This window comes from Oreochromis aureus, linkage group 3 (genome assembly GCF_013358895.1).
Source record: "Oreochromis aureus strain Israel breed Guangdong linkage group 3, ZZ_aureus, whole genome shotgun sequence".
Lineage (NCBI taxonomy): Eukaryota > Metazoa > Chordata > Actinopteri > Cichliformes > Cichlidae > Oreochromis > Oreochromis aureus.
In genome coordinates, this window is record NC_052944.1 from 40,029,469 (window position 1) to 40,051,194 (window position 21,726).

Consider the following 21,726-nt stretch of genomic DNA (forward strand, 5'->3'; position numbering starts at 1 on the left):
ATTTGATTACCTGTATGTTTTGCTCGTTTCTTCTCTCCTTTTCTTATTTTTTTTTTCTATACTGAGCATCTGATAACACTCAACACAAGAATCACCACAACATAACCTAATAGACCTTGACCATTTTACAGGGTTTTATTTTCTTTCTGGGATTTCGCACAAGCCAGAAAAAATAATCAATACACACTGGGCTTGGATTGACAACATTATGAATGAAATGTTCTTTGTTTGGATGCTTCCCGCCCCCTTTCCCTTTTGACAGGTTGTGTTTGAGACTTCAGCGCAGCAGCAGCAAGCAGGGGCACTGAGGGCCCTTGCGTTCACTTTTCCCAAATATGTGTGAAATAGAATTTAGAAAACACAAATTGTGCAAATTATAAGTCTATATCATAATGTCTGGTGTTTTGTGTTTGTTGTTTTGTTTTTATTATGTTTTACTTTGCGAGCTGGTTATTAGTGGCATGGTGTGAATGACCGTAAAATTGTATATGCAGGAAAAATTGCAAGGTATTGTTTCATCTCATTATAGGGTGTCTTCCTCTCTCTGCTGTTCACGTTTATTAAAATGAAAACAAACATAAGACAATCTTGATGGGAGGGGCAATGGGGGAGCCTCAAATTTTAGAGCTGGAACAAAAATATGCAAAACAAGCTACAAAAAGCAGTCAAATTGATATAATGATACTATTCACTAAAGGAGAAATGAAACAGTAATTAAAAAAATCAAGTGAAGATGGCAGAACAGTAAAGATGAAAGAATTCGCAGGAAGTTAGTGTCCCCTATTAACACTCCTGTGCAGGTGGTGGCGGTAATGCACCAGAAACGTTGTTGCCAATCGACATTAAACAAGAAGAAGTAGCAGCGCTTGTAAAAAGCAGAACTTGGCCGTAAGGAAGTAAGAGTATAACTACAGTCATCAAACTTTTCATCTTCCACGAGGACTTTTAGTTTTTTTAAGCCGTCTAAGGCAAAGATCGTGTGGCTGTGCTGAGCTTCCTTTCTGCTTCTCCTCTGGTCTCCAGCAGATCGCGTTTCTGTTTCTGATGTGTGTTTGGAAAGATATACGCTCTCGTTGATCGTTGTAAACAAAGAACGTGTACTTGTGCTGACTGACGGGAGTAACATGCCGGAAAGAGGAGGTCAGTGAGCCCACTGTCTCTACTAGTCCTAGTCCAGTTATAAAATCGGCGCGCTTGCCTCCTTCTCCCCTGGTGGATCTTTAATTCGGGTTACTCAGAGAGGGATCCACAGTGAGTAAATTATAACTGCATTGGTTGCCTAACTCCATAATTGTCTACAGGGTTTCTGTCTTAGCTAATTTGTGTTTTCGTTTGTACCTTCTGTTTTATGGGATCAGAACGATGCCACCTTGAAACGAAACCGAAAAAATATTGAAACCGAAAAGAAATATTGTAACTGAAATAAATGTACTGAAAAATCTTGTATTGAAACCGAAAAAAAATTTATAGTGAAAAACAATTAATTGAAACTGTAATGTTTTTTGTTTTTGCTTACAATTTTTTTTTTTTCAGTTTTAATCCAGTTTTCCGTTTCAATCCATTTTTCAGTTTCAAACCATTTTTCAGTTTCAATCTGCTGACACTGTTTTGGCGTCCAGGGGCGCGCTGGGGGGGGCGGGGATTCCGGCCCGCATGTATTTGCATACATTATAGAGGCCACTAGTGCTGACCAAGCTGCCATCTTTCTCTCTTCCCGTCTTTCAAAGGCTTCTGCAATTTCAGCTTGACCCTCTAAACAGCAAGTAAGTAATCATTTTTTGTCATCTTTCCTTGCTGTCCCACTGGACTGGACATTAGTTTAGTTTTTTTAGCTACATCTGGTGAAGTTGTGGTAAAATACTGGTATTAGCCTATTCGTCGTAGCAAGCTAGCCTGAAGCTAATATTTGCTAAATTTAGGGATACCTGTGTCTCTTTAGGAGTTGGAGGCCGGTGTTTTAGGAGCGGCACAAGATCTCATCAACAGGCAGTGTTGGGGAGTAACGTAATACATGCACCGGCGTTACGTATTTAAAATACAAAATATAAGTAAATGTATCCGTTATAGTTACTGGTGATATTGAGAATACAGTTAGTTTGTTGAAATAAATGGATTACATGGCAGTATTTTCCTGTTTCATATGTTAGGCTATGGTCTCTCTATTTTTGGTAATTCCATGCCGGTGGAAACCCAAACAAAACACGCAATAAGAGGCTCTAAAAATTATTATACAAAACTGATTTAATATGAAGGCAATTGACTATGTGCACGTTAGCATATGCTACTTCTGGTGCAAAAACTCCTGTGGGGAGCTTTGTTTCCGGTGTCCTATTCGCGCCCTGTTTAATGTCCAAAAGAAGTTAACCAAATGAATGAATTAAGCGTTGATTTACATTTCTATAGATGTCTTGGTCATTTACCCAATATAACTGTAAATGATGTTCATGGACTTGTCGATATTTTGCCCCCACGCCTCAGAGCAAAAGAGAAAAGGGATTCAAATGTTATATTTCTCAGCTGTCCCTCCTTTATTGCGGGTGTTATGTTCAAAAAATAACCAGCGATAGGTGAAATCAAGTAGCCAATTTTATTTTTTTGATGCGTGGACATCGTGGACATCCAGTACTGCACTTTTTAATTTAGAAGGTAAGTCACAACATACCCTTAATACATACTAATGTATAGAAACCCTCACCAGCAATCGTTCATTTTTTGTGTGGCTTTTTTCACGGTTTAACATGCTGTGTAGGTGTGGACATAACGGGAAACATCTGTGACTGTTGTTCACCTGTAGTTTGAATGCTGAACATTTGCCTGTTTAAAGAATAAGACCAGTCACTATACAGAGATGTGCTTCTGAATGTGGACGATGTGTCTTATGCTGCAGTGATGCAGTTCTGCTTGTGTTGAGTGATGCAAACAACCGATCGATCTAAACTCTTTAAACGTCAATCACGTGGTTACCGGCTACCTGCGAAAATAATCGGGACGGTAAGCCAATTTCTGTCTTAGAGCATTTGCGCCGCTGTGTGTTTTTGTGGTCTTCTTTTGCGGCTAATTCAGTGAATTTTGGTCTGATCGTGGTGAAACTTTGTGTGTGGAGTCAGTGATAGCTCTGGGAGCTAACCAGCCTATCTTTAATCGGTTACTTACATGAAGTCTGAAGAATTTCTGGTTCGGTTTTGTTTGTTTAGCGGACTTCTGCGCATTTACGTAACTGCTCGTGTAATCGCGGCTTATTTTCGGTGTGTTTGGTGGTTGTAGAAATGGTTTATATGACATTTTAGCTGAGATTATGAGGTTTCTGTGGATACCACACATGTCTGGACTTATATTTCTCAACCCGCGTTATAACCGATTAAACGTGATCTCCTCCTTTTTGCCCCCGGTACCGGAGACGTGGGGCTTAAGTGGTTAAACGTCAAAATCTATCATTAGATTGTTTTTGTGACACAACAGTGGTGAGTGTTCCCACCTTCTGCTCTTTGGAACTTAACGCAATCTTTCCGTTTTCAAGTTTTGGACATGATTTTGGAGTATATCTTCACAGTAGCGATTTACCGCAAAGTAAAGCTACCGGAAATGTGCAACCCCACATCCGGCCTCAAACCAGGAAGTTAGCATTTTCTCGTGCACATAGTCAATAGCAGAGTGTTACAGGCATCGCCCTAAACAATGTAGCCTCATGGGCAGTGTAGTCCATGCTGCAGGGAGAATGGACTGCCATACCCGTTATGTGTCTGTGAGCGAAGGAGGGAGAAAAAGGAAAAGTACGACCTGTCACGGAGCAGAAACGGGAGCTGGAAGCATGTAAATATAATAATAATAACCACTGCAACCAAAAAGAGTGCCCAGCTGTAAGTAAGCTATTAAGACTCGACTGTACACTGTGTTCGTGTTTTCCTCTGAAACAATAAGTTCCGTTGCAGCAGCCTTTCAACGCCTCTCTCTGTCTCTCGCTAGCAAAGTTGACCCAGACAACAAAGTAAAGCTAGTTTTCAACTACGAGCCCGACACGGAACCCGACGTATTAGCCAGAGGTCCCTTTACTACGGTTTGGAGCCGCTGACCTGTTTTATATACACGCGGAATAGTTTTCTATACGAGATCGCTGCGAAGAGTGCAGCCTTACCTTATGTCCACCTACTGTTACTCATTTATATTAAGATTTTAACATCTAGTTGGTATTGGTATGGCGAGTAGCCTTCAGTAATAGTAATAAATCACACAGCAATAGTATATTCATGTAGTTGTAAAGTATTCAGAATACATTACTTCTATAATCTTTGGTGGAATACATTTTAAAATTAACCTTCCCAACACTGTCAACAGATTAGCACCTCATATCACAGTGCAGCAAAAGCAGTTTCATGAGCACTGGGAAGGACAAGCCCAGAGCCCAAAACAGACAGTGCAGGAGATGACAAGGTTAGTAATTGTATGGTGAAAATTATACTTCTAGTTATCTTGATTGGCAAAAGAAATGTAAATACAAAATCTGCTTCTCACATATAGGGCATTTCCAAGATTTTTTTTTCAAAACCTCTTCAATTTCTTTCATTACAGCTGTCCTGTGCCAGATGTTCTGTTGACCCACAGTGAGAGGCATCATTTCAGAAACACCAGGAAGACTGAAACTCATCGCCGGGATCAAGCAGGGCTCGTGATCTTCACCAGCAGCTCCCTCACAAGAAGGATAAACCCAGCATTTCATGAACACTGATGGAGACCTTTGCTTGTGTAATGTTAGAAGTACTCAGATAATCCTCAGAGGGTCTGGACTTTTACATAATATAATAGCTTTAAGTCCTGTAGAAAGTTAAATATATGTTGTGCTCTCTGGTTACTCTGGTATGAATGACTCTGAATTACTTTATGATAAATGTCAAGTGTTCTCTGTCTGTGAGGTGCCCACACTTGAAAAAGACCAGACTTTGAATTTCACTCAATTTATTTTTGACCAGTTTCAGGTTCATTCAGTCGATAAGGTAGTTAGCTAGTTAGATAGCTGTTTTGCTAGCTAGGTAGGTAGGTAGAAAACCGATAGCCCGTCTAGCTCAAAGTCTTCCTCACAGTGGAAAGTGGATTGTGCTTTGTTTGCTGTCCTCTCAGTATGTCGCACCCGGGTCAAATGACTGCTGCATGCATTTTAAGGTCTACTAGGCACGCCAGCCCTTGATTGCTCTAATTCAGCACACCTGGCGGAGCGGTGCACACCTGGCGGAGCGGTGCGCACCAGGCCGCGCTTAGTTATAGATTGCACACAAGGTCTAATCAGCGGCCACGCGCAAGCAGCAGCACAGAGCAGGTAGTGGGCAGAAGGAGGAAGAGAAGAGTAACAGCCACACCTACTAGGTCAGCGCGACAATAAATAACACACTATTGTCAAAAAACAGTGAAATAATTCCAGATCACAAGTTTTTAGTTCAAATACAAGTAACAACATTTGACTTTAATCAGGTTTTATTTAATTGTGTTAGAGAAAACATCACATGCTCATCATGTAGCTGAGTATATTCAGTGTTTAAAACAGAAGTTGTGCAGGTCTGAGATCAGCAGTTTTCTGAAACACCAAACTGAGGTACTGTTAATGCTGATGTATAGTGACACAGTTACAGGAGTGATTAATCCTTTTGACTTTTTGTCTTTAAATTTATCAATAAAATAGCTGCAGCTTTCACTGACAGCACATGTGGTACTTTAACCTTTGTACTGTTTTCTTCAGTTAATTTTGGAGTTACTACAAAGATTGAAGATATAGGATGATCTGTCTGCTGTCACTGGGTGGTGCTGAGGTCTGAATCTGAGGACAAATCACAAACAGAACAGAATCATCTCAAATCTGAAATAGAGCTGATCCTTCTCTGTCCTCACACACTCGGGATCTGAAGTTGTTCAGTCCTACAGTTCTGCCGACAGCTGTTTATTTTTTATTTGTTTAAAAGCCTTATATACTAACACATTTTCTAATATCATGTTTACCTTTGAGTTGTTGATGCTTTATAAATGGACATCTGCAAAGATGAGAGGATGGAGCAGGTTTCAGTCGAGGTTCAGTCTGCTGCTGCATCCTGGTCACAACATACGGAGATGTTATCAGCAGTGGTATTGAACAAGAAATATTAATGCTTCAAATTATTTGTCCTAAAGGATGCAAGCTGTACAGAGTACTGCACATGTGACTTTGTGAACATAACTCATTAAAAATAATTCGGACAGTTTTTTTTTTTAACCTGAATATTTGTAACAAACTTTGTGAACATAACTCATTAAAAATAATTTGGACAGTTTTTTTTAACCTGAATATTTGTAATAAACTCAGTAAAAAAAAAAAAATGCTAAAAAAATAATCAGAGGAAAAATGTAACATTTTTAACTTAAGCTGACAAGCGGAAGTAGTTGGTTTCAGTACATAAGTATCGGGCTTTGCTATTTAATCCGTAGGTATTGACTAATGAGGGGTTACTGAAGTGCCAGGTTTTTAAAAGTTGGCGTTAATGTCCTTCCACATGTGGAAAGCGATAGAAAACATACTGCTGTTTGCACATATTTAATAATCAGCTCTGCACAGGAGCAGAAGCAGAGTCCAGCCTGTTACTCTTACAGTATAATACTCATAATAAAAGTACAGTAACCGTGGTTAGTCACTAAGCAGCCCGGTGCGTTTCTCTTGATTTCTTTAGTCAGGGTAAATTCATTCACCTGCACGGGTTAGCTAAACGAACTTTACAAAACAAGTTTTCCCTACAGCCGAGTGCTCATCTTAGCTAGCTAGGTAGCTAGCTAAGGACCTAAATTACGGAATAATTAATGCAGTGGGGCCTCAGGTCCTCCTGTCCGGTAGTCCAATTTACTGAAGAACACCTCAGGCTGGCACTTTGAAATAGTCGGTAATGTAAACGAGTAATGTAAACGCTGGACCTCTCAGCATCTGCCATTCCCGAACAGACACGTGCAAGTTTGTCCGTGACCAGTGTTGCCAACTCCTCAGTAAGGAAAATCGCTATTGGTTGTCCTAAAAGTCGCTAGAAGTCGCTAAATGACATCATCGCCTAATTTGCATAATTGGTCATGGTAATGTAATAGTAACCTACGTTGTTGAAGAGAGAAATAACATCGTGGAAGAGACATAAAGTGAGTAAAAAAACATCCTAAATGCATTTAGAGTTTATTTAGAACTACAAATTAAATTTCTTTTAGCAATTATTGTTTTTTTTAATGTCACAATTAAGATAAGATAAGATAAGATGACCTTTATCAGTCCCACAGGTGGGAAATTTGTTTTGTTACAGCAAAGTGCAAAGTTATGTAGCAGAAATTAGAAAACAATGGAAAGCAATAAAATACAATACAATAAAATAAAATAAAATACCATATACAATAGAATAAAATAGAATAGAATAATATATACAATAGAATAAAATGGAAATACAAATACTATATACAACTGAGTAGGAAAATACAACTTCGTCAGAAGAAGAATTGCACATATAGCAGTCTTATTGCACATGTGTGGGTTTGTGTGTTTGATCAGCTGCAAAAGTCTTTATTGTGGAGTCTGACAGCAGTGGGGAGGAAAGACCTGCGAAATCTCTCCATCCCACACCGTGGGTGCCGTAGTCTCCCACTGAAGGAGCTGCTCAGTGCTGTCAGAGTCTCCTGCATGGGGTGGGAGATGTTGTCTAACAGGGATGACAGCTTAGCCGCCATTCTCCTGTCACTCACCACCTCCACTGGGTTGAGAGGGCATCCCAGAACAAAGCTGGCCCTTCGGATCAGCCTGTTCAGTCTCTTCCTGTCCCCAGCAGAGATGCTGCCGCCCCAGCAGACCACACCATAGAAGATGGCTGAGGCCACCACAGAGTCATAGAAGGTCTTCAGGAGTGGGCCCTCCACTCCAAACGACCTGAGTCTCCGCAGCAGGTACAGCCTGCTCTGCCCTTTCCTGTAGAGGGCGTCTGAGTTATGAGTCCAGTCCAGTTTGTTGTTCAGATGAACACCAAGGTACCTGTAGCTGTCCACAGCCTCGATGTCCATACCTTGGATGTTCAGTGGTTGCAGTGGAGGATGCTTGTGCCTGCGGAAGTCTACCACCAGCTCCTTGGTTTTACTGGCATTGATCTGAAGGTAGTTCAGCTGGCACCAGTCCACAAAGTCTTGAGTCAGTCCTCTGTACTCCTTGTCGTCCCCATCAGTGATGAGGCCGACTATTGCAGAGTCATCAGAGAACTTCTGCAGGAAGCACTGGGTGGAGTTGTGGGAGAAGTCTGCAGTGTAGATGGTGAAGAGGAACGGAGCCAGAACCGCTCCCTGTGGGGCCCCGTGACTGCAGACGACCCTGTCCGACACACAGCCCTGAGTCCTCACATACTGTGGTCGGTCGGTGAGGTAGTCCAAAATCCAGGTAGTGAGGTGATGGTCCACCCAGAGTTCTCCAGCTTGTCCTTCAGAACCGAGGGAAGAATAGTGTTGAAGGCACTGGAGAAATCAAAGAACATGATTCTCACAGTGCTCCCAGCGGTCTCCAGGTGAGCGAGGGAACGATGTAGGAGGTGAATGACGGCATCGTCCGCTCCAATGCCAGGTTGGTAGGCAAACTGAAGTGGGTCCAGTGATGTGCTCACAAGGCGCCGAAGCTGAGCCAGGACCAGCCGCTTCAGGGTCTTCATCGGGTGGGATGTCAGAGCCACCGGCCTGTAGCTGTTGAGGTCCTTGGGGCGTGAAGTCTTTGGCACTGGAACAACACAGGAGGTTTTCCAGAGCTGTGGGACTCTTCCCAGCCTCAGGCTCAGGTTGAAGAGGTGCTCCATCACCCCACACAGTTGGTCCGCGCAGGACCTGACGACCCTTGAGCTGATGCCATCTGGGCCCGCTGCCTTCTTGCCATTAATCCTCCTCAGTTCCCTCCTAACCTGGGTGGATTCCAACCCTCCAACCCGAAACAGGCACTCTGGTGGAGTTACTTTGTGTGTGTGTGTGTTTATATGTAGTTTTAAACCTTGTGATCCACAAAACAGCATAAGAGTAAAAGAAGAATTGACTGCGTTACAGTCAGTGCGGGAGCAGCAGCTTCGCTCATACGCGATTCATTTGCAGTTTGGACGCATTGGTGTGAACATCTGCTGCTCTGATAGCAGCTGGGGGGGGACTATCCTCCACCCGTGAGCACTTTGCAACGGGCGAGGTGCCCACGGCAGCACCCGCTGCTTGTTGAGAGTATAAGTGATATCCTCTTTTACGTCAAAAAGTCATCATAAATAAGTCTCCAATAACACCAGAAAAAGTCGCCAGATTTGTCGCTAGTCACTTTTTAGAAAAAAATGTCACTAAGGGGTCTGAAAACTCGCTAAATACAGCGACAAAGTTGCTAAGTTGGCAACACTGTCCGTGACCGCAGCCGCGTCGTCAGTGTTTTCTCCAGTCATTGGTCAGCATTATAATATATGAAAATACATGAGGGTCGGAATCCCCTGGACACCAAAACAGTGCCAGCAGAGTGAAACCGAAAAATGTTTTGAAACCGAAAAATGGATTGAAACTGGAAAAAAAAAATGGATTTAAACCAAAAAATGGATTGAAACCGAAAAAAAAAAATTGTAAGTGAAAACAAAAAAATTACAGTTTGAACTAGAAAAATTTGCATTTCCTGCGAAAATGCTGTGTGGATGCCTTAACGCTGAAGCTGTCTGCTGAAAAGCTGAAAAAGATGAAAAGTTGCAAAAAGTTGCATGGTGGTGAAAAACAAATGTTGCCCTGAGCAGGATTCGAACCTGGTCCTCCTGGGCTCAAGGCAGCTACTCATCTCACTGAGCTAAACTCATTCTTACAAAAAAAGAGGTGGAGAGACTGACAATTCTGCTGAAATGAGCAGAAGCTGCTGAGAATTGTGCTGATGAGAGGTGAAAAGGCTGAAATTCTGCTTAAAAGAGGTGAATCACCAGAATTTCTGCTGAAAAGAGACAAGGCTTAATGGCATATTGTATGTTTTATGATAAGGGAATTCTTAGGGACTTCCAATCACTAAAAGATCAATACCAGTTAAGCAAAACGGATTTTTTTAGGTTTCTCCAAATTAGGCATCACATACATAACTTTATACCTAAAAGAACAGATCTTTTCTCTCTTCCTGTTTTGAATATATTTGTCAAGGCTTACCAGGCAGATCCTGGCCTCAAGGTGATTTCTAGATTGTATAAGGGTATACAAGAGGTTAAGAAGTGGAATACTGCCTACATTAAAAAAAAATGGGAAAGGGAAACAAATACAGAAATTCTAAATGATATTTGGTTTCAGCAGTGTGTTTTTCAGTGGAGAATTTCTAGTTCTAATATATGGAGATGTTTTGGTTGGAAGAGTCTCTGTAGGTTTTTTATTACACCTGCACAAAGTAAACATTATTCTATTCACTCTAGCTGTTGGAGAAAATGTGGGGCCCAAGGAATAAAACATTTCCACTTGTTTTGGTCATGCCCATTGATCAACACTTTTTGGGTATCGATTCATTCTGAGTTATAGATCATTTTTAGCATGCAACTTCCCTTTAATTGGGATGAACTTTTGTTTGGATATTTATACTCAGTGAATGTAGATAAAACGTCCAAGCTGTTGTATGGTATTCTGAGTCTGGCTGCCCGTAAGACTATTACCAAGAAATGGCTTAGTGTGAAAATTCCATCACTTAATGATTGGTATGAGATTGTTTATGGGATGTTTAAAATGGAAAGAATTACTTTCATTAATAGACTCCAATATGACATATTTAATGATATTTGGGATAAATGGAAACATTACATTTTGTCAAGGAGACCCGATTTTGTTTGAATCTCTGTAATTATGTATGCCATATTTCTGAATGGTTATGTGTATATATGTATATGTCACTATGTATGAGTGTATAGGCGAATACATATGTATGTAGGTATGTGTATGTATGACTAAGTATAGTGTGTGTATACACACTAGATGGTACACCCGTTTGTTTATTTTTGGAAAAAAAAAAAAAGAAAAGAAAAAAAAAAGAAAAAAAAGAAGAGGTTTCTGCTGAAAACACCTGAAAAAGATGGGATTTGTGCTGAAAAGGGGTGAAAAAACTCACAATTCTGCTGAAAAGGGGTGAAGAATGAGCAGTATTTCTGCAGAAAAGACGGAAAGAAGCAGAACATTGTGCTGAAAAGAGGTGAATGAGCAGAATTTCTGCTGAAAAGAGGGGTTTTTTTCTGAAAACAGCAGAAAAAACTGAAAATTTTGCTGAAAGGGGCTGAAGATGCTCAAATTTGTGTTGAAAACAGTTAAAAAAAAGTTTAACTGTGAACTGAAAAATTGTTGCCATAAGTGGGATTTGAACCCGGGCCTTCCAGTCTTAGAACGGCTGCTCATCTCACTGAGCTAAAACACAGCTCAGCCCGGCGATCAGAAATAAGTGACCACATTGATAATGTGTTCCATTCATTTCAATGGGCAAAAATATTGCAAAAAATATTCAATATCTCAAAAAGTATAGAAGTTATGAGCACCAAAAGTCATAGCAGTCGTTAGCAGAAAGAGCAGAATTTTTTGGAGTTTGAACGGAGAAAATCGGCTGAAAACTGAGGGAGTAGTTAAGTGCCAAAAAACGGAGCAACTAGAAGAATAAAGATAAAGAATAAAGAGAAACAGGAACACAATAGTGTGGATGCCTTGAGGCATCCACACAATTAATTGTTTTTCACTGTCAATTTTTTTTTCGGTTTCAATACAAGATTTTTCAGTACATGTATTTCAGTTACAATATTTCTTTTCGGTTTCAATATTTTTTTTCGGTTTCATTTCAAGGTGGCATCATTCTGATCCCATAGAAGACTAATTTAGAAGATCTTCTTTTGACCTGGAAAAGAAAAAGCCCTCTTGAAAGTAATGAAATCTTAGTAAGTAAGAAAAACTGGGAACAACCACAGGTTTCTTTTCAGCGCTGCAGCCAGGCTGAGCCAAGTGTACTGTTTGTCTTTCTATCTTAGTACAGCACTGGTCAAATGTTTGGACACAGCTTCTCATTTAATGCCTTTTCTTTCGTTTCATGACTGTTTACATTGTAGATTCTCACTGAAGGCATCAAAACTATAAATGAAGAAATATGGAAATATGAAGTAAACAAAAAAAAATGAAAATAACTCATGCCTTATATTCGAGATTCATCAGTTTCACCCCGGTTCTTTTTTATTCCTCGGGCATCCAGGGACGGCACCGGACTCAGTAGTCATTTCACAAAACCTTTATTCATCTTTATTCCTCTTCAGTTAAGCATGCATCTTCTAGAAGGGAAGACGTGCAAGGCCAGTGTCCCTCTGCAAATATTCTACTCCTTTGTCTGTGAAACACAGCTTTGTAGAAGCGACCCCATCATAAAACCCCCATGGTGTCCTGCAAACTCTGTCTGTGTGTGAATGCACGAGCATGTGAGTGCCTGTGTGCGCGTACCTGTGTGTATGTGTAAGTGCACGTGAGTGAGTGAGTGTGCATGTGTGTGTGTGTGTGTGTGTGTGTGTGTGTGTGTGTGTGTGTGTGTTTCTCTGTATACGTGACTTCCTGCCGGTAATAAAAGTAATCTCCCTTTCAGACCAAAGTTATCCAGTTACAAATACTGAGACCCCCACCCAGGTATCCACTGGGGAATTTCCACTCAATATTAACTTCTCTTTGTCTTACTTTCACAGTTCAAAGTGGGGGAGGGCCTCCTAGAAATCTACTCCTAAATTCATGACACACTCAGGCCTTTATTGCATCCAGGGCAGTGCCAGTGTCTCTACAATAATTCTACATCCTAACTAACACATTCCTAAACTCTAAAATAAGCTACACATATCTTCACTAGCCACCCTTAGTTTTGTTTACTGCCTTGCACACTCTTGGCATCCCTTGATGAGCTTCACGAGGTAGTCACCTGAAATGGTTTTCCAACAGTCTTGAGCACTTGCTAGCCCTTTTGGTCCATTTGATCCCAAACCAACTGGATTGGGTTTAGGTCAGGTTACTGTGGAGTCCAGGTTTTCTGGCGTAGCTCTCCATCATTCTCCTTGGTCAAATTAGCCCTTACACAGCCTGGAGGTGTGTTTGGGGTCATTGTCCTGTTGCAAAATAAATGATGGTGCAACTAAACACAAACCAGATGGGGCGGCATGTTGCTGCGGGATGCTGTAGTAGCCATGCTGGTTTAGCGTGCATTCAATTTTGAATAAATCCCCAACAATGTCACAAGCAAAGCACCTCCACACCATCACACCTCCTCCATGTTTCACAGCGTGAACCGTTCACCTTTTCTGCTTCGCCCAAAGACACAGTGGGTAGAACCAAACATCTCAAATTTTGACTCATCAGACCAGATTTTCACTGGTCTAATGTCCATTCCCTGTGTTTCTTGGCCCAAACAAATGTCTTCTGATTGTTGCTTTTTCTTAGTAGTGGTTTCTTAGCAGCTATTTGACCATAAAGGGCTGATTCACAAAGTCTCCTCTCAACAGGTGATGTAGAGATATGTCTGCTACTGGAACTCTGTGTGGCATTTCTCTAGGCTCTAACCAGAGGTGCTGTGATTTCTGAGGCTGGTGACTCAGATAAATTTATCGTCAGCAGCAGAGGTGACTCTTGGTCTTCCTTTCCTGGGGCGGTCATCATGTGAGCCACTTTTTTGTTTGTAGCGATTGATGTTTTTTGCGACTGCGCTTGGCGACTACATCATGAAGCTCATTGAGAGAAGGCCAAGGGATTGCAGCGCTGTCAACAAAGGAAAGGGTGGCTACCTTTAGATGTCTAAAATATAAGATATATTTAGAGTTATTTATCTTTTTTCTTTGCTAAATAATTCACATATCTCTTTTCATATATTTAATGTCTTCTGTTTGTGTCTACAATGTGTCTATATACGTTTTTTTTTAACCTTTTAACGATGTTAAACTGAAACTGAATTAAGGTTTTAAGAATGTGTCATAATCTGTACACTTTGTAGGTTTTGTCGTTCTATAACTACATGTCACTGTTTTGTTTCTTTGTCATTATAGTCAAAAGAAGGGAAAGCATCAAACAAAACAAAATCCAACCAGTTCCAGCAAGTACAGATGAACCAGTTGTGAACCGGATGGAAAAGACTTTTACCACTATGAAGCAGCCCAGAAGACGCCAGAGCATTGACAGTGGAGACAAAAGCTTCACATGCGATCAGTGTGGAAAGACTTTAACCCGGCGTAGCGGTTTAAAACAACATCAGCTCATCCACACTGGATTCAAACCATTCAGCTGTGATCAGTGTGGCAAAGCTTTTACACATAATAGCATCTTAAAACAACATCAGCTCATCCACACTGGATTCAAACCATTCAGCTGTGATCAATGTGGCAAAGCTTTTACACATAATAGCATCTTAAAACAACATCAGCTCATCCACACTGGATTTAAACCATTCAGCTGTGATCAGTGTGGAAAGGCTTTTACTCAGAATGCCAACTTAAAAAGACATCAGCTCATCCACACTGGATTTAAACCATTCAGCTGTGATCAGTGTGGAAAGAATTTCACCAGGACTGACGACTTAAAAAAACATGAGCTCATTCACACTGGATGTAAACCATTCAGCTGTGATCAGTGTGGAAAAGCTTTTACTCAGAATGCCAACTTAAAAAAACATCAGCTCATTCACGCTGGATTTAAACCATTCAGGTGTGATCAGTGGGGAAAGTCTTTCACTTCCAAAAGTAACTTAAAAGGACATCAGGTCATCCACACTGGATTTAAACCATTCAGCTGTGATCAGTGTGGAAAGTCTTTCACGTCCAAAGGTAACTTAAAAGGACATCAGGTCACCCACACTGGATTTAAACCATTCAGCTGTGATCAATGTGGCAGGGCTTTCACTCAGAGTGGCAGCTTAAAAAAACATCAGCTCATCCACACTGGATTTAAACCATTCAGCTGTGATCAGTGTGGAAAGTCTTTCACTTCCAAAGGTAACTTAAAAGGACATCAGGTCACCCACACTGGATTTAAACCATTCAGCTGTGATCAGTGTGGAAAGTCTTTCACTTCCAAAGGTAACTTAAAAAAACATCAGGTTATCCACACTGGATTTAAACCATTTAGCTGTGATCAGTGTGGAAAGACCTTTACTCAGGATTGCAGCTTACAAAAACATCAGCTTATCCACACTGGATTTAAACCATACAGCTGTGATCAGTGTGGAAAGACCTTTACTCAGGATGGCAGCTTACAAAAACATCAGCTTATCCACACTGGATTTAAACCATTCAGCTGTGATCAGTGTGGAAAGACCTTTACTCAGGATGGCAGCTTACAAAAACATCAGCTTATCCACACTGGATTTAAACCATTCAGCTGTGATCAGTGTGGAAAGGCTTTTAGTCAGAATGGTCACTTACAAAAACATCAGCTTATCCACACTGGATTTAAACCATTCAGCTGTGATCAGTGTGGAAAGACCTTTACTCAGGATGGCAGCTTACAAAAACATCAGCTTATCCACACTGGATTTAAACCATTCAGCTGTGGTCAGTGTGGAAAGGCTTTTGCACTCAAGAATAGGTTAATAAATCATCAACTAATCCACCCAATCATCCATCCATCTTCTTCCGCTTTATCCGGGGCTGGATCGCAGGGTTGGATCGCGGGGAACACCAAGGCGTTCCCATGCCAGCCGAGAGATATAATCTCCCCAGCGTGTCCTGGGTCTGCCTCGGCGCCTCCTCCCAGTGGAACATGCCCGGAGCACCTCACTCAGGAGGCATCCTTGTCAGATGCCTGAATCACCTCAACTGGCTCCTTTCGATGTGGAGGAGCAGCGGCTCTGCGACTCTGAGCCCCTCCCGAATGGCTGAAGGAGTAACAGATGGGTTGAAGGTGGGGATGGGATTACATCAATTCTGAGCCCCTTCTTGTTTTCAGTATCGACGGGCAGACTGACATACGAGGTCAGTTAAGAGTCTCTGTTGAATATCTTGTTTGCAGATGACATTGTAATCTATAGTAGGAATAGGAATCAGGTATAAGAGAACCTGGAGAGGTGGAGGTATGCTCTGGAGAGAAGAGGAATGAAGGGAAGGGAAATAACATGCCTATCTTAAGCTGGCAGCCAGCATGTAGAAAGACTTTCTCTGAATTGTTGATATTAGTTTCTTACATTTTCTGATTTTTAATCAAATGGTCTTTTCAGAAACTCCTGATTGTTGTTTCTTAAATGTAATGGCTATTTACTAGAAACCGAAATTAAACCCATGATTAAGAGTGTTAAGGAATAAACATATATTCTTAGTGCTTATTTTCTGATTATATTGGTTTTTTGTACTTTGTAGTAAGGTCTGTGAGGAAAACTAGGTCAGAGGGTGACTGGTCGCCTTGGCAACAGAGACTTCAGTAAGGAGAAGTTAAAAAACAGGAAGCTAGGGTAGAGCTGCATAGGCATATTAATAAAACACAGGAAACCAGACAGAAAAGCAGAACTAGTTACACAGGAGTTGTTTATATCGAAACTATGTGTGTGTGACGTATAGCAGAACTATAAACAGAATTTATTAAGAGGCCACGATGCAGCAAGGGTTTGAAATCTATGCACGCATCACAAAACAAACTGTTCATTGAAGATAGATTTGAGGAAAGTTTGTCACGTTAAAGTCACGCAAATGTTGAATTTATCTGTTCTGTGCAAACATCTATGTAATCTTGCAGACCAAGCATTATTGTCATCATGTGATCACAAAGAGAATCAGAGCATCTGAACAGATATCCCTCTAGGTCAATCTGAAAGACCTGTTGCTGTTTATTCAGCTGTTCATCATGAGATAATTAGTGAAGTCAATGCAGCGCTGTTTCTCTAAGGTAGCTATTTGAAATGTGTTGAAATGTGTTTTGTTGGGATTTGAGTGTAAACTAGGTCGCAGGCTGACAGGAAACTGCATGCTTTTGCAAAGATCCAAACTTAGAGTGTGTGACGTGCTGCGGAAATATATATATATATATATATATATATATATATATATATATACATTTAACCATGTTGGCTGCTGCTGCTTTCAGACCTGAGCGTGTGTGTTCGTGTGTTCAGGTCTCTGTTCCCGGGAATGTAAAATAAAGATCATTTCTTTGAGCTTTGACCACCCTGGGTCCAGTCTTTCTTTGCTGCCAAAAGAATTCAAAGAACAAAATTTAATAGTTTTAAATGATTTCTGTTGTCTTAAAACATGATGTGGGTCTGTTTTGTTGCATGATGAGAAAAAGAAACCTGTCTTTTTTATGTTGCATCAAAAATGTTTTTTTTATTGTATTTCGTCAGTTTGTCATTTTGACCAAAGGTATGTGTAAAATTAAATGTATTCTATAATTATTAAGATATATAAAACTTATAAAGTATATTTTTTATTTTCTGTGAACTTATTTACACATTACTTAAAAGTTATGTCGCTATAATCATTCTTTGTATTTTCTCTGTAAGAAACCGACTTGCTACCCCCTTTATTCCAGTGTACCTACTGTTAAGTATTTGTGCATAAATATAATTAAAATGCCATTTCAAAGAGAATAATTGAAATTTCATATAATTCCAGTGGAATTGCAGCAATTATCACAGGACCACACTTACAATCCAAATCCCCCTGTAACTGTATTGTCATGTGCCATGTGCAGTGTAATAGGGCAGCCTTTTGCGGCTGGATTTATTATGAGGCAGACCAAGACAAGTATAGTTGAACACGGGGTATTTATTTACCATACAGCTCACAAACAGTCCACTGCATTTAATAACAACTGACAGTCTTAAATACTTTCAGCTGTCACAGATTAAAGCATTATTCTATTAACAGGTGATTTCTGAAATCCTAAACTTCCACCACATTATATAATACATCAACTTTAATAAAAATATATATAAATACATTTTACATTTTCATATTAATAAATATTTTACACTTTATCCTTAAACCATACCCCTTATTGTAAAAACACCAAAAAACCCCAAGCACAAAAGATTTCCCACGCTCCTTTAACCCATGTCTGGACCCCCAGGAAAACATTTGCCCAAACACCCTGGAGTGAACACGGGAAAGAAGGGTGAGTAATAACATCTTACGGTCACTTCTTTGCACCACCTTTATTTCTAGACTTTCACACAAACTAGCATTAGTTATCCTTACTGGTAAACCTTATTTGCTCTCAATCACAAACTGTCTTCTTCACATAAAACCACATTTATTGATGAGGAGCAGGATCTAGAACAAAGGCTACCAACTGATTTTAAAATACACAATAAATACTCAATGAAAAATCCAACTTGTGTGCAAATGTTCTTCCTGTGCTAGGCTTAAAGTGTGATGCTGAATAAAGTGCTAGATACGGTGCTTTTAATAAAACGAAAGGTGCTCCTAAAGTGCTATAGAAACTATAATATAAGTGGTAGTAAGGGAGTCCTCTTCATTACATGCAGTAAAGCCCACTATTAGAGTACATCGTCTGGACCATTTCTCACCACAAATGCACCACAGTGGCTTCACCACATTTTGTACATGACGATATACCATTGTTGAGCCAGTGGTTAGCATTCTGCCTGTGTTCGGTGTGTTCACTTTTGCCTTCCATATCCTGTTAGTCTGTATTACTTACAGCGGCATTCCCTCCAATAGAGATTGAAAATGTGACGTCATTCAGGGGTAAAACCGCAAAGGATTCTGGGAACCCGTGGCAAGAGGTACTAGCGCATCCAGGCTTTCAATTGAAATCAGTTATACAACGATAAAAAGAAACCCAAAAAATGGCAAGAAGCTGTTGTATTATTAACTGCAATAGCCGGTCGCATGACAGCCACGGGAAGCCGACGGGTAAAGAGATCGGCCTGGATTGCAGCCATTCAAAGACCAAATATAACTTCCCAGTCTGCTCCAAACATTCCCACAAAGGTCAGTGTTTTGTAGTAGTTAATACGTCATTTTTCATAACATAATTGATGATATAGGCTACAAGCAAGTCTGGCGCTGAACAGAAATTGTCGCGCTATGCTCCTTTGTTTATTGTGCATAAATAATGAATTGTCCTGACACAATATTGCGTTTCGCTTCTGTTATTACTAGAAAGCTCCGGCAGAACCAGGCTCAGGGAGGGGCGGCCATCTGCTGCGACCGGTTGGGGTGAGAGAAGGAAGACAGGATAAAAGACATGCTGTGTAAGAGAGACAGAGATTAATAACAGATATGATTCAATGCAGAGACGTCTATTAACACATAGTGAGTGAGAAAGGTGACTGGAAAGGGAAAACTCAATGCATCATGGGAATCCCCAGCAGCCTACATCTATTTCAGCATAGCTAAGGGAGGATTCAGGGTCCCCTGGTCCAGCCCTAACTATATGCTTTAGCAAAAAGGAAAGTTTTAAGCCTAATCTTGAAAGTAGAGATAGTGTCTGTCTTCCGAATCCAAACTGGAAGCTGGTTCCACAGAAGAGGGGCCTGAAAACTGAAGGCTCTGCCTCCCATTCTACTTTTAAATACTCTAGGAACAACAAGTAGGCCTGCAGTGCGAGAGCGAAGTGCTCTAATAGGGTGATATGGTACTACAAGGTCATTAAGATAAGATGGGGCCAGATTATTTAAGACCTTGTATGTGAGGAGCAGGATTTTGAATTCAATTCTGGATTTAACAGGAAGCCAATGAAGGGAAGCCAAAACAGGAGAAATATGCTCTCTCTTTCTAGTCCCACCATAGACCCTGTATCAACCAAACAAGGTACTTTTATGCCGCCCATGTCCACATCTATATGCGGACAGGATGAAATTAATTTGGAGACTGCCTCTGGACCATTAGAAACAACCCTTGAGCCAACAGACACCCCACCTGAACTGTGGCTCGGCAGTACGGAGGGTGCTAGTTTTCCGAAGCCGTATTTAAAGGAGAGTGCCTGCGATTATGCGGAGGGGCCTCCCATCAGTGGCCTAACAAAAACCCAAACTACAAATCAAAACAACAGAAAAACAAACATACAATCTAAATAAAACTTTAAAATATGGAGCGGATGGAATCGCCATATTGCTCCAACTTGCTGTCTGCCGACTATAAGTTAATCATCCAGTCAATGTGCACACCAGCCGACTCCTGTAGCCGACATGCATATGGCCGCTGTCCACGCCGACGTCCACTTCAAAAGGCTGGCAGCAGCAGGAAAAGAAACCTTGCAACAGGAACAGACGGTAAAAGCAAAGCAGCAGCACTTCAGTTAGCGTAGCGTTCTGGAAAACTAAGGCCCACACTTCCGAGTAAACAGCGTCATGAATCATGAGCAGAGTGGCTCATAGGAGGCTTCTATAGCTACGACCAGCCTCGATGGAGGCTTAGAAGGGTAACTCGCAAATGATCTCTGCAACACCAAGGGAAGTCAGGTGACCAAAAAGGAGATCACAGGTAGCGATCCAGGAATGCTCAAATGGTCACTATTTATACTAGCGCCCCCCTAATACTCCAGGCCGAAAGTGGGTTGAACCGAGAAATAACATTCATCCTGCCACACTTCTTATAAAGGTGGTGTACTGAAAATTACGATTTTATGAGGTGGATAAACTACAACATAATCCACAATTAATAACAGAATCACCAACCAGTAATACGCCTTGATGCATGCTCAATCATCCAGGTAAGTAAATCCCCCAAATTTGATAGTGTTCATCTGGACGTTTTCAGTGAGAGAAACATTTCGTCAACTTGGATGAGTGACGAAACCTTTCTCACGCTGAAAACGTCCAGATGAACAGAATAAACTTTTATGGACCAACCAGTAATGTGTCTTTAAATTGGCACCGTTCTAGTGGCAGCCTGTTGTAGCAGCTCCCTGTCTACGTAATGTTCTTTAGTTTCTTTTGCGGTGCTATGTTTTTCTTTTTTTTTCATTTTCTTTCTGTTTAATCTTACTATTCTTTTTTAATTATTTTGCTTAAATACTTTTTGCTTTTTATTTATATATCTCCACATTTGTCTTAATATTGATCCATCATAACTGTTTCTAGGCTCATTTTTATGAGTGCTTGTTCTTTGTTCCATATTTGCTTCTATGACAACTCAATTTCACTCTGGGATTAATAGAGTTTCTCTGAATCTGATTCTAATGTTGGTACTGAATGTATGAGGAAGAATAATTCTATACAATACAATGCTCTTCGGTAGTGCCGTACAATAAATCACTGAACAGAAAAATAAAGATCTGTTTGATAACACAGGCGACTGACGGGAGGAGGAGAGTCTGATGGAGGAGCAGCTCAGCCACTGCAGTGAGAAACATCCGTTCTTCATAAAAGGTGACGAAAATAAAATCACCACCATTATTCTACAGACATTAAACTGTTGTTATTATGATTATTGTTAGTAATAATAACATTTATTCTGCACACACTGGCATTTTGCCAGTTTATACCAAATGTGGGACAAATCATTGCTGAAGAAAAAAAATGTAAAGCAACTAGTATTTCTTAATGTTTCTAATCTTTCTTTTGTCACCAAAATACTTCAAAAACATTGCTTATGTTTAAAAAAATATATATTTGTGGTACATACCCACACTGAATGGAAAAATGAATATCTATTTGATGTCACTTTGAGTCTAAAATATAAGACATAATATATTTTACAGTTATTCATTATTGTTTTCTTTGCCACATAATTCCTTTTATCTCGCTTCATATATTTGACATATATAGCTACAAAGTAGAAATTAGTAAAA

General features: G+C 40.5%; 1 protein-coding gene across 10 annotated transcripts; it reads left to right on the forward strand.

Moving 5' to 3' along the window:
• The first annotated feature begins 859 nt into the window (after positions 1 to 859).
• Positions 860 to 17,569, forward strand: LOC116313191 (gastrula zinc finger protein XlCGF26.1-like). Of its 10 annotated transcripts, none has more exons than XR_005612571.1 (4): positions 860 to 1,251; positions 1,728 to 2,646; positions 4,333 to 4,428; positions 4,567 to 6,290. XR_005612571.1 is itself a non-coding variant. In XM_039610236.1 (3 exons), exon 3 carries the CDS (start codon positions 14,108 to 14,110, stop codon positions 15,782 to 15,784), a length of 1,677 nt encoding a protein of 558 aa, XP_039466170.1. In that variant the 5' UTR covers positions 860 to 1,251; positions 1,728 to 1,763; positions 14,031 to 14,107; the 3' UTR covers positions 15,785 to 17,569. The 10 variants fall into 10 exon arrangements, 6 of the variants coding, with proteins under 6 accessions (XP_039466170.1, XP_039466171.1, XP_039466169.1 ...); XR_005612570.1 differs by having other exon boundaries at positions 1,728 to 1,763; XR_005612573.1 differs by having other exon boundaries at positions 860 to 1,140.
• Positions 17,570 to 21,726: the final 4,157 nt, after the last annotated feature.